General features: G+C 35.5%; 1 protein-coding gene across 3 annotated transcripts in view; it reads right to left on the bottom strand.

Moving 5' to 3' along the window:
• The window catches only part of LOC106876558 (uncharacterized), a 262,972-nt gene that overhangs the window by 65,258 nt on the left and 183,704 nt on the right, over nt 1-14,010 (bottom strand). For all 3 annotated transcript variants that reach the window (XM_014925155.2, XM_014925156.2, XM_052965557.1), the window contains exon 3: nt 5,195-5,719. In XM_014925155.2, coding sequence (XP_014780641.1) covers nt 5,195-5,719 — 525 coding nt within the window. The remainder of the gene's footprint in view (nt 1-5,194; nt 5,720-14,010) is intronic.

The raw sequence follows: 14,010 nt of genomic DNA, 5'->3' as shown, positions 1-14,010 counted from the left end.
CTGTAATTTAGCCCCAGGAGACATTGTCTACAGCTGGCTATACGACACGATCTGTGTCAGATTTTTGAACAAGGGAATCTAGCACCCCCACTCAGCTCAAAACAATATCTGCATATCACAATTTCCGGGTTATTTCTCTTCATCAGCACAGAATAATTGTTCGGCTAGAGACATGTTATGTTGGCAAACAATCTTTACTCCAAAGTACTGTTGTTGAATATCTCTCGTTGTGAGATTTAAAAATAGTAATTTCCTAATTTATAAGATCAGTGACTAGTTGTCACTTTGAAAAGTATATATTTTGAACGGGAATTTGGCAGCGCCACCTATAGCCGAACAATTATTCTGTGCTGATGAAGGGAAATAACCCAGAAATTACGATACACAGATATTGCTTTGAGCTGAGTGGGGGTGCTAGATTCTGTTGTTTGAAAATATAAGGACACAGATCATGTCATATAGCCAGCTAGAGACTATGTCTCCTGGGGCTAAATTACAGCAACATTCATCCTAAACCAGGACTGCCATGATATGTTGGCAAACGATCTTTAATTCTGGAAAGTTTTACAGATTTGTATGTATGTATGCAGATATCAACATCATCATTTTAATGTACAACTTTTCTATGTTTGTTTTAATCAGATAGAATTTGCTGAAGCAGATTTACTAGTTTACTATGGACTGATGTTCCTCCTGTTACCAAGCAAGGTGATATTTCCCCAAAATCAGATACCTTTCTGTGAAAGACTGGAAATGAAAGACATTGTTTGCGTGACAGTGAGAACTCCATTACAATTACTGGATGATGTCAAGGCAAGGTGACACAAAAATCCATGCACACACACATGCACATATACAAATACATATATATATATTTATATATGTATTTGTATATGTGCATGTGTGTGTGCATGGATTTTTGTGTCACCTTGCCTTGACATCATCCAGTAATTGTAATGGAGTTCTCACTGTCACGCAAACAATGTCTTTCATTTCCAGTCTTTCACATATATATATAAATACATATGTATGTACACACACAATTCATAGGTGCGCATGCACACACACAAACACATACATGTATGCATACATAAATACATACGTATGTACACACACACACACATACACATCTATGATGGGGTTATTTCAGTTTCTGTCTACCAAATCCACTCACAAAGATTTTGGGCTATAGTAAAAGATACTTTCCCAAAAAACTACAAAGTGGGACTGAACCTGAAACCACATAGTTGGAAAGCAGAACGTCTTAACTACACAGCCTTGCCTGCACCAAGTAATGCCGCACTGTACAGGTTTCTTGTTTTAGCTGTGACTGTGAGGATTTCTTCTCTATTGCTATCACTGTGTGGATTTCTTGTTTATTGCTGTGGCAGTTATAATTTCTTGTTTATCACCACCTTTATGTAGATTTCTTGTTAACGCTATAAGAATTACGTAAAGGATAATGTTGGACATTAAACTTGTTGTTTTACCAAGGTTTGATGTGGGAGGATATTTCAACCATATTGCAACGCTTACAGTGGAAACAATGCATGACAACAAAGACAAAATTGGGTGAAGTGCTGAAGCAGCTATACTCCACTGCCCAGATGCTGTTTTCCACAGATCAGATGTGATGCTCTGTATGAAAGTGTGTGGTTCAACAATCAAACTGGATGTAATGTGCTGATAAACATGGTGAGCATTCAAGCGAAAGATAAAAGTTTATTCTCATTTATTCCCCAAATGCATTTCTATGGAAATGTTTGTATGTATACTGTGCTGTTTACAGTTAAAAATCATTATTTTCAGACATAAAAGTAGTCATACTATTTCCTATATCTTCTTAAAAAATTCAGAAGAAACACATCTCAATTTGTAACATGGAAATCTAAGAGAAAATAGCTTAGTGTGAAAGAATTTTATGTTACAACAAAGCTTTCAGGCACACAACCCTGCCATAATGCAAGGAATTAGTGCATATATAGAACATTTAAAAAGTACCTCCACACACAGCACCTTGGGCAAGTATCATCTATTAAAGCCCTAGGCCAACCTATGCTTTGTGAGAGAATTTGGTCAATGGAATATAAATGGAAGCTTGTTGTCTATATAAATATCTGCGTGTCATTGTACTTCTTCCTCATTCCACTTGACAACAAGTGTTGGTTTGTTTATGTCCCTGTAACTTAACAGTTCTGCAAAAGAGAGACAGAATACGGAACAGACTTAAAGTAAGTACTGGGGTTTTGTTTGACTAAACCCTCCAAGGTGGTATCACTATATGGCTGCAGTCCAGCGACTGAAACAAGTAAAAGATAAGAGTTATACACTATTAGATAAATTTCTATTTGATATTTTGATAGTATTGTATACTATAAAATGTTCAAATATTTTGGTGTACCTCAATGATCTGGTAGCTAACACAATTCTGTTGCGTGACATACAATGGAATTGTATCAGTGATCAGGTCTTAAATGTATGACTATTTTTTGATGCGTTTAACATGTAATACTACTGAGACAATGAAAATGAATATAGCTGTATGTATGTGTGTCTTTTACACGGTGTGTGTGTGCGTTTTTAATAACAACCTTAGATCAAGTCACTTATCAAACAAATACAACTGCAAAATATATTCTTTTATTTGTTTACATATATAACCATGCTAGAGCACTGCTTACATACACACAGACACACATGGTCACTGTCATTTCTACATCACTCTCCTATGTCACTCTCTCACCTCTCTAAGACTCCTCTCTTCATCACTCATGTTTTCACTGCTCATCCTCTTTTCCATTCATTATACTATCCAGCTGATGAAAAATAAGGCTCTCTCATGTCTGACCCTCTCATCTCTCTAACATTCTCTCTTCTGTTGTCTGTGTAATGAGGGGTGGTTCTGAGTCAACTCATATTTCATTCTTCCTCTACTCTTTTCTTTCATCCTTACCATTCTCACTCCTTCCCTCTTTGTGAGGCCTATGAATAAAAGATTACAAATACTGCTTGTATTTGATATACTCTACCATCACCCTTTTTCACCTGGGCCAACTGTTATCAGCATCCATCAGTGTTCACTCCCAATATTCATCACTCTTTCTCTCCATCTATCACCATTTCAACTCAATCACCCTCTCTATGCTGTCAAACTCTTACTCTCTTCACCCACCCAACCAGGATCTTTCTTTGGCTACAGCTCTCACTTTCATTCACTTTCCTTCTTTTTCATGCTGCTTTGAGTGAATGATCACATCAAGAAGCGTACTATCGTTAGCCAACAAGCAAAGATCCCATAGTCTTATCAAGAACTTACAACCTCTCTAGTGCTGGAGTCATGATAAAGTATACCCAGCATGCTCTGCATAAAAGGTTGGTGATACGAAAGGCAAACAAAACCAAACATGAAACTTATGAATAAGATGTGATCTTCTGAACTGTCATGGAAGGCAGTAACTCTGCACAAGTGCTGACTCAGACTCTAAGGACCAAAGCCAGTATGGAAACGGGATGTATGATGACGATAATGATGTTCCCATCAAGAATGAAACCACAGGTCATAATGAGGGATAAAATCATAGGTCACTGTGAAGCATTGGGCTTTCCAAATTCCAGAATACTCTATCATTCTACAATTAATCTGTACTTAGTTCTCTCTAGCCTAGAGACAGTAATATGAAGTACAATTTACCCACTGTTTACGTAAGTGCATGCATGCATGCATGCAGGTATGTATGTATGTATGTATGTATGTGTGTGTGTGTGTGTATGTATGTATGTATGTATGTATGTATGTAGGTGCCTGTGTATTTGAGTGTGTATGAATGTGTCTGCTGGTCTTGATTAGATGGGAGGTAAGTGATTTTAGAATGATGCTATAATAGTGTTCAATAATGTGCTGCTACCATCAATCATTGCTGTTTTGGGTGATTTCTTTTTTTCTTTTTTTTTTTTGTTCATCTTGTTTTCATTTATTTCTCCTCACATTTTCAATATAAAACAGTAAAGAGAAGAATAAGATTTTGAATGACATGTATAAAGGATTTACAAAGCGAGGTGCTGTTTATATGGAAACTGTTTGAATGTTCTAAGTACTGTCTATCTCAGTCACATTCAAGCAGAAAACACATAGATGAAGTAAAAATGACTGATTATAAAGTGATGGGTGAAAGTAGGTAGTGTGGTGGGTTGAAATCTTTTACAGAATTCAAATAGTGGAGTAGCAAAATACAAAATATAAAACAACACTGAAATAATATTAAGAAAATAGGAAAGAAACAAAAAAATGAAGGATGCTTTTGAAAGTAAGCTATATAGAAAGTGTCTGAATCAGTAAGTTATTAGTGAATGTAACTATTAGAGATAGATAACCTTATTGATTAAACAGGTGAACACTACAAGTATATTGTTGACTAAATCACAACGATTCACTGCCAACAATGAAAGAGATTTATGAAGCACTTTCTACAGTGAACAACGATGGAAGAACCAAAATCTGGATTCTGGTTTTAAAGTGTTAAAAAAATAAAATAAAAAGCTTTGCATTCACCTATACAAATCAACTGACAACATTTCCATCACAATTATTAATTTCTTTTTTCTGTATTTTAGTTTGCTTGTTTATCTTTTTGCTTTGTTCTTTGTAATCAATATTTGAATGAATATTTGCTTTTTCTTCCTAAATACAACCACATATATACTTTTTATGACTGAATGGGTTGTATAATGCTTTAAATTCATATATTTTCAATTATTAGCATGCAAGTGAATAACTTTTCTGAATATGATGAATATAGCAATTGTAAATTGCAGGTGTGGCTGTGTGATTCAGAAGCTTACTTCTCAACCATGGTTTCAGTCCCATTGCATGATACCTTGGGCAAATGTGGATGATATGTAACTAATTTTGAGGAGCAGAGGATGTAGTAGTAGTGGTAGAATATATAATAGTAACAAGACAGTATGTCCTGTGAGATAAAGGTTGAAGTATATTGGTGAGTGAGTGGCTAAAGGTTAGAGTATGAGTGGCAAGAGGTTGGAGTATGAGTGGCTGGAAGTGGGAATGTAGTTGGCTAGTGATTGGTGTATGAATGGCTAAACAATGGTGAGTAAGTGACTAGAGATTAGAATGTGAGCGAATAGAGTTTGAAGTATGAGTGGTAAAAAAAAATAAAGCAAATTAAACAGGACTTACCGATGAAGTAAATATCATGCATTGGAATATATCCTGATTCATCAACTTTCTGTTTATGTTTTTCAGCACTGGGGTTTTTCGAAGTAACATTCTGTTTCTGGGTACTCACACTTGAGTCTCCAGATCTGTATGGATGCAGAATCTCTTTACCGATTTCATTGTTATTTCTATGAATACTTAGTATATATGCGCTGTGGTGATTCTTGTTTTGTGACCAATCTCCATCAAACAGCTTTAAAGGGTTCTTGCTTTCAGGCTGCCGTTGTTTATATGAACTGCCTACTGTTTTAATCTGATCCTCGTTCCCTTGTAAATGCAGTGTTCTCTGTTGAGAGTTTGTTTTCGCCACTTGTTCTATATTTGACTGCAGGTTAGGTCTGATCCAAGCTTGGTTGCTATTCCTGTCGTTATCTAGAATAGTAGGGTTATGCCATGATGTGGGGTCTTTAAAATCTGAACTTTTTAGTTTCAGTAGTTTTAAGTGACTGGAATGTGTTTTATGAATGTGTTTTGGAATTACTGTACCTGAAATCAAATATGAATAAATTTGAATATATTACTAGTAACAAAAGTGTTTTCAAGGAATTCACAATAAACTGGTATTATTATATTGCTATAAAGATAACCTACCGTATTTGATGTATTGGCAAGTTAATATGTTCAGACATTCTACAATTTATTTAGTAAGAGTAAATCAAGGCAAAATATATTTATTATTGTTGTTTTGCCCCGAGTTAGTTTTGATTGTGTAGATGCATAATTCCAAAGGTAGTCTAGCAATGACCATTTTGTCTCTTTTACAGGAATGGTGTATCCAGAAATACATTATTGAATGTGTCCATTTCCCTAGACAAGAGAGTGTTATTTGAGAAAGATATGTTAATTACTTTTAGCAAATTAAGTGACTACATGGAGAATAATTTTTCTCTTTATTTTGACTTGGAAAAATATCTTTCTAAGATAGACACAAGACTTCTAATCACTAGGAAGTAATTGAATAGAACATTGATATGTCTATGCTCAAACCATGAACCTGACTTCATAGTCCACCAACTTGCTAAAAATTGCCACCACTTTATCTTCTTCAAATCACACCCTACCATACCATATTAAATAAAGAAAAGACAATTAGATAATGCAACCCTTACTGTGGTTTCAACCTTCAAATTCCAGAGGAGTCAAGATATTGCATTATCTTGAGCATTTAAACCTAGCAGAGTCTATCCTCTCTAGGTTCAACTACATCTGATTTCTTCCAGAGAGAAGAAAAAAACATTGTAGCAATCCTGAAAAGATGAAGGACAAAGTTGATCTAGATGGGATTGAAATCAGAACGCAGAGAACCGGGATAAATACCAGAAGACATTCTATCCAACAACTCTACCAATTTGTAGCCTCCAAAACAGACTGGATGGTCATTTCTGGAATGTAATGTCTCATAAGTCTGCTGAATCAGAAATGACTTGTGCTTAACAGCCACCAAAGATTTAGATTCTCCTAGGACTTGCTTCTGCAACATTATAAGAGAAAGTATGAGTCATCCCTGAAGATCTAATATAACAACTGTAGTGGAATAGAAAGTCTGTGACTTGATGTGTCAATATGTGAGATAAGAGAAGCTGAAATGGTGGTCTTTAATTCATTTGTCTCCAAAAGGTCTCTCTCTCTCCTTTAGTTTCCAGCCATACCACCTTGGAGAAATTCCAATAATAGATGAAAGAATTTTAGAAATACAGCAGCTGTCATCACTGAAACACTGCCAGCATTCTACAGTAATCACAAAAATAATAAACTACCATCAGCATTATGCACTGAAACAGAAATAACAAACAATACTGTCAGCATTCTATAGCTACCATGAAAATAATAAAATACCACCAGTACAGAGGTGTGAACTAAATTAACGGGCCACAGAAAATGTCAGTATTATTTATGTAAACATTTGACCTCTAATTTCTAATTTCTTAATATCTTGCAATCTCTTCAATACATGCACACACACACATACACACAGAGTCTACTTCACATTTTAATATGAAACTGATATTGATAACATGAAATTGATGATCAACTTTTTACAAGCACACATACATTCGTATATATCTATATATATACAGATATGCATATTAACTGGGGTTTTTTTTTACATTTTCAAAGTTTTCTTTTTTCTTTTCTTTTACTTGTTTCAGTCATTTGACCGTGGCCATGCTGCAGCACTGCCTTGAAAAGTTTCAGTCGAAGAAATCAACATCAGGACTTATTCTTTGTAAGCCTAGTACTTATTCTATCAGTCTTTTTTGCCAAACTGCGAAGTAATGTGGATGTAAACACACCAACATAGGTTGTCAAGCGATGGTGGGGGGGGGGGGACAAACACAGTCACAGACTCACACACATAAATATATACATATATACAACAGGCTTCTTTCAGTTTCTGTCTACCAAATCCACTCACAAGACTTTGGTTGGCCCAAGGCTATAGTAGAAGACACTTGCCCAAGGTGCCATGCAGTAGGACTGAACCCAGAACCATGTGGTTGGTAAGCAAGTTCCTTACCACACAGTCACGCCTCCGAACAATTATATATACTTTGTATTATAAAACAACAAGTATCACGAGTAGTACTGTAGCCTAACAACAGGTGTCATTAGTTGTATTGCAACCTAACACTAGTCACTAGTTGTATATTAACCTAATAATTAGTGTCACCTGTTGTTAGGCTACTATGCAGCTAGTGATATCTGTTGTTGTGTTATAGCATAACAAGTGATACCTGCTGTTAGGATTAGAATATTACTAGTGATACCTATTGCTAGGTCACACTAGTGATACCTAGCGACAGTGATAGTACAATATTGTTGGTAACACCTGTATAACACCTGTTGTTTTACAATACAAAAGTTGATAATCGTTCTGTATAAATTTTGAAAATGGGGTAAAATACTCAATGAGTGTATGTGTTTATATGCATGTGTGTTTGTGTATGAAAAGTAGATTATCAGTTCCATATCAATAGTATCAGTTATTTGTCATCCAATCCTTTGACATAATCTCTCCAGAATTACATCCATCTGTAAATCATCTAAGCATTGCCTGTTTTTTTAATTCCCACTGCACCACTAATCTTACAAGTTTTAAACTGAACACGAGCTAGGGCTGGGTGGTGCACACACACACACACATGTACTGAGTTTATGTGTGTTGCTTAGTGGTGAGGGTATTCAGCTCATAATCATAAGGTTGTGAGTTTAATTCCTGATATCCTTGAGCAAGACACTTTATTTCACATTCCTCCAGTCCACTCAGCTGGCAAAAATAAGTAGTACCTGTATTTCAAAGAGCCAGCTTTGTCATACCTGTGTCACACCAAATCTCCTTGAGAACTATATTTTCAGTGTACACAGGTTTGTGGAGTGCTCCACCACTTGCATGTTAATTTCATGAGTAGATTGTTCTGTTGATCAGATCAAGTGGAATCCTTGTTGCTGTAACCAATGGAGTGTCAATTATTGATATGTGTTGTGCCATGATAAAATACTCTAGTGTTGGTATGATAAAGTGTATCCAATACACTCTATAAAATGGTTGGTGTTAGGAAAAGTATCCAGATGTGGAATCTATGCCGAAAAATGTAAAGGATGAGCAAGATGTGGTCCACCAATCCATCGAAGTGAGCAATAACAGTGAAGAACTGAGTGTGATTAAGAGGACCAATTAAAATTCATGCCTGCATGGAAGGCAGACATGAAGATAAGGACAAAGATGTTGATAGATGATATGATGAAGCATATTATTACGCTATTACTCCAGCAGCAATAATACATCTCATAAATTTAGACATTGTCTCAATATTCTGTCACGATATGTATTTGTATTAAAAATTTTTGTCAACAATAGCTATTTATATTAAGGAGCTTCAAAATATTCTGTCACAGACACAGACACTTATTTATTTGTATTAAAGGAGCTAAACATTCTGTCAGATACAGATATTTTTATTCAGGGACCTACAATGTTCTGTCAAATATATATATTTATATCAAAGGGCCTCAATATTCTGCTAAATTCATTTATTTGTATTAAGGGCCCTCGTAATATTCTGCCAAATACAGATATTTGTATTAAGGGGCTCCAATATTCCATCTGCAACAATGAGGAAAACATTGTTTGTTGTTTCAAAGATGAAATTTTTTTTTATTATTTATTATTGTTTGATGATGAAATCATTTGTTATTGAGAAGATCATGCCCAAATATTTTGTAAATTAGATAATTTATGAACTGATAAAGATGACCTGACAATATTTCTTGTGATAAATAGACTCTCCATCAGAAGTCAACAGTTGAAGCTAAGAAACCCTTATCAGCGAGAAAAATCTTATTCAATATTTCCCCATCACACCCCACCAATGTTAACCAACTCCACCACAAGCACCAGCACCAACAACCATCCCATCATTCTGTATTTAATATTTCTCCCTTTGATAACAATTTTTTAATCATGTTAATAATACTGCTGTTGTGTTTTGATTTGTCATGTGTTTTTGTTGTTGTTTTTTTTTTCCTAAACTATTGTGACACTTTTTGCAGCTGTTTACTGACAACTTTCAACAGTATTTGGCAGCAACAGTAGAAAGTTCCAGTAAAATCTAATGTATTTCAGTTTCTCCTTCACCTCTTTCTTTTCCTAATTACTATCATTATCATTATTATTATTATTATTATTATTATTATTATCATCATTATTAATCACAAATTACCACTACCACCATCATCATCATCATCATCATCATTATTATTTTAATGAATTTTATTTTAAATAAACAGGAAATGAAGAACATCAACAATGTTGAATGAAAAATCAAAATTTCTTCTAATAACAGTTCAACGTATGTTCTGTGATCTGTCAAGAGTTAAAAGATTAATTTACCGAAATAAAGTTGCTGGCCCCTCCTTAATTAATTAAAACCTGCTGTCATTTTCTTTTTAGATGAAACTCTTGTTTAGACAAACCTGGTTGCTGTTGCGTAATCCCACGTCAATCCTGGTCGAGCAGATCCTGATCAAAGGTAGTCCAGCCATGACCGTCTCATCTTTTTAGAAGCATCTACGACTACATTATCTGAAGTATCCTTTTCATTTTTAAAATGGCAAGATATGATTTACAGGAAATAGAAATTCTATTTAAAGCTAATAGAGAAATCTTTCAGCCATATATAAATTTGTCATCACTCACTAATGAAGTTTCTAAAAATTCACTGGATAAAAGAGCAGTTTAATCCTTAAGACCAATCATTACATTACTGTCTCAAGTCCTAGGACTCAAAAGATTGGTTGTCTAGTTTCCATGGTATTTAAGTGACTGAAACTGCAATATTCTCCCTGCACGAGACACCACCCTATTGCAGGGTTACAAATTTACAGCTGAGTGGACTGGAGCAACATGAAATGAAGTGTTTTGCTCAAGAGCCCAATGCACCACCTGGTTCAGGAATTGAAACTATGATCTTGCAATTGTCAGTATAACACCCAAACTGCTTGGCCATGCACCCTCACCCTTCAGATCAAAACAGTAATCTAATATGTTACATACCCATGAATTTGTCAAATTAAATGTTCATTTTTGTTCCAAGTGAATAACAACCTATGACTGTAGGGCATATGGGCCTCACACCTACAAGTTTTTGTACTCTTGTACTTTACTCCAGGTATGAAAAATATCCTCATTCCTACCCAAAAAACAGAGGCTCCTTCCCTATCATTGCAACTAGTTTGGATAAACATAAGAGATACATAATCACTACTCTTTGTGGAAACAATTTAGTAGCTACTTCTTCTTCAGACAAAACCTCTAACTACTCCCCATTTAGACACAAACCACCATATTCCCATGATTTATCTACCACCATGTATTAAGAATCTATCTCACATTTATCTATATTGTCTCAATTTTTATATAATATTACTCAGTTACTCTATTGTAGTTATACAACAACCTGGGCAAAGATGCTATCGCTAATACTTTATGACTGAATGAGTGAAGGTTGTATTTCTGACATGAATGGGTCTATGACTACACAGTTAAAGTAGTAGGTGTGATTTGGATGGGTTTATAACTATGTGCAAAAAGGACATGTATGGGGTTATGGTTATAATGATTACAGTGTATATTTGACATGAATGGCTTCTCTTACTATTGTTGTTGGCACTCTGTTGCTTATGACGACGAGGGTTCCAGTTGATCCGATCAACGGAACAGCCTGCTCATGAAATTAATGTGCAAGTGGCGACACAGAGTGATAAGGCTGGTCCTTTGAATTACAGGCACAACAGAAACAGGAAGTAAGAGTGAGAGAAAGTTGTGGTGAAAGAGTACAGCAGGGTTCGCCACCATCCTCTGCCAGAGCCTTGTGGAGCTTTAGGTGTTTTTGCTCAAAAAACACTCACAACGCCCAGTCTGGGAATCAAAACTGCGATCCTATGACCGCAAGTCCGCTACCCTAACCACTGGGCCATTGCGCCTCCACTCTCTTACTATATTCAGGAGAAAAAAGGCAAATTATATTATGTTGCTTAATGTTACTGTTTTTTCGTGGTACAATTGTATTTTTTGTTGATGAAGCTCTTACATATATCAGTTGGTCAAGATGTATAGAGAGTTGACTGTCTCTTAAAATTTGTGCACTATCTGCAATATTATAATTTTTGGTAAATGTTGGACAGTATGGTACTAAGCTACAAGCTTCAACATTTTTTGGTAATGTGACAAGCAGGAAAAGTTTCTCCTTTCTTCTTCCTCAAATTCTTATCAAATTTAGTATATTATTCAATTTAACATAAATACATCAACCAAAATGTTCATCCTCTCTTCCTCTCTCTGAGATATATAACTCCTTTATAATAATCAGTGCACTATTTTCAACTGTATATATAGTATTACTGCATATTATTAACAGATTACTTACTAATACTCCAGAAGATTGAAATTAAGGAGAATGGTTTTGTAAAATTATTTAATCTATGATAGTGAAGCTGAATAAAGGTAAGGCACAGTAAGGATGTAAAGAGGTGGGTGAGTATATAAGATGAGCTTTAGTAGGGGTGGTACACAATTTGATAGTTTAGAGGGGAAGAGGTAGATTTAGTGGTGGTAGGAAAACAAAGGGAAGATACACAGCTGCTGTCAGATTTATCTCCTAGTGTACCCTGGGAAGGATTAAAAATTCAAATGAAACTAATTTTCTTTAATTTAGGCTTCACTGTTTTTCAGTGAGTAAACCATTTAGGAATTGGTGGTGGAAGACTGGGAATACAGCAGGATGGTGTCTATGGAGTAATAAGATTTGAATGAATTTAGGAGTAAAAGAAAAGTGAAAAGAATCTCAATTTAAGTGGATTAAATAAATGGATCAGCTGAATTAAAGAATTCAAAGTAAAAACAAACTTTTAAACTTTCTACTGAAACCTATCCAGTTCATAACATTAATACTGCAAAACATCTCTATAAAGTGGCAATTGTTTACTTCTGTGCTTCTAGTGTTTATTACTGTGTTTACTGTGGAGGCGCAATGGCCCAGTGGTTAGGGCAGTGGACTCACGGTCGTAGGATCGCGGTTTTGATTCCCAGACCGGGCATTGTGAGTATTTATTGAGTGAAAACACCTAAAGCTCCACATGGCTCCTGCAGAGGATTGTGGCAAACCCTGCTGTACTCTTTCACCACAACTTCTTCTCACTCTTTTTTCCTGTTTCTGTTCTAGCTGTATTTCAAAGGGCCAGCCTTGTCACGCTGAATATCCCCGAGAACTACATTAAGGGTACACGTGTCTGTGGAGTGCTCAGCCACTTGCACGTTAATTTCACGAGCTGTCTGTTCCGTTGATCGGATCAACTGGAACCCTCGACGTCGTAAGTGACGGAGTGCCAACAACAACAACTTTACTATTTTGCTTACTGTGTTTATTGTTGTGCTTACTTCCATGTTTATTAATGTGTTTACTTCAATATTCACTTTCATGTTTCTTTCCATGTTTAATACTGTTTACTACTGTGCTTATTACAGTGTTAACTTCCACATTTACTATGATGTTTACCTATGCATTTACTGTAGATTCTTTCCATGCTTACAACTTTGTTTATTTCCATACTTGCTATTCTGTTTACTTTTATATTCACTTATGCGTTTACTCACTGAAGGACATTGGACAAAATAATAGTACTTGATTACATTTCCTTGAGTTCAGAGTTCAGGTTGCATTTCATCTTTCAAAGACTGATGTAACAAATTACAGTGTTTGGTTTGATATAATTAACTCAACCCTAAAGGTCGTCCCCCAGCATGGTCACAAGCTAATGAATAAAGCAAGTATAAAATATGTAAATTTTTGAACTTTAAACATTTCAATAATGGTTAAGAGATCTCAAAAAACAATTACATTTATATAGTAGGAACAGAGAACACATAATTGGACAGTAATAATTCTAGCTCAATTAATAACATCTAGTACTGCAATAACTATTAGAGATAAATTGTGAGTCAGAAGGAAGGAGAGAGCTCAAAGACAACAGAAAAGGCCAATAAAGAGTGAATATATATCATCATCATCAACATCATCATTGTTTAACGTCTGCTTTCCATGCTAGCATGGGTTGGACGATTTGACTGAGGACTGGTGAAACCAGATGGCTATACCAGGCTCCAATCTGATTTGGCAGAGTTTCTACAGCTGGATGCCCTTCCTAATGCCAACCACTTCGAAAGTGTAGTGGGTGCTTTTATGTGTCACCAGCACGAAGGCCAGTCAGGCAATACTGGC

This window comes from Octopus bimaculoides, chromosome 2 (assembly GCF_001194135.2).
Source record: "Octopus bimaculoides isolate UCB-OBI-ISO-001 chromosome 2, ASM119413v2, whole genome shotgun sequence".
NCBI lineage: Eukaryota > Metazoa > Mollusca > Cephalopoda > Octopoda > Octopodidae > Octopus > Octopus bimaculoides.
The sequence above is the reverse complement of the archived record's forward strand: the minus strand, read 5'-3'. Positions and strand labels throughout refer to the sequence as shown.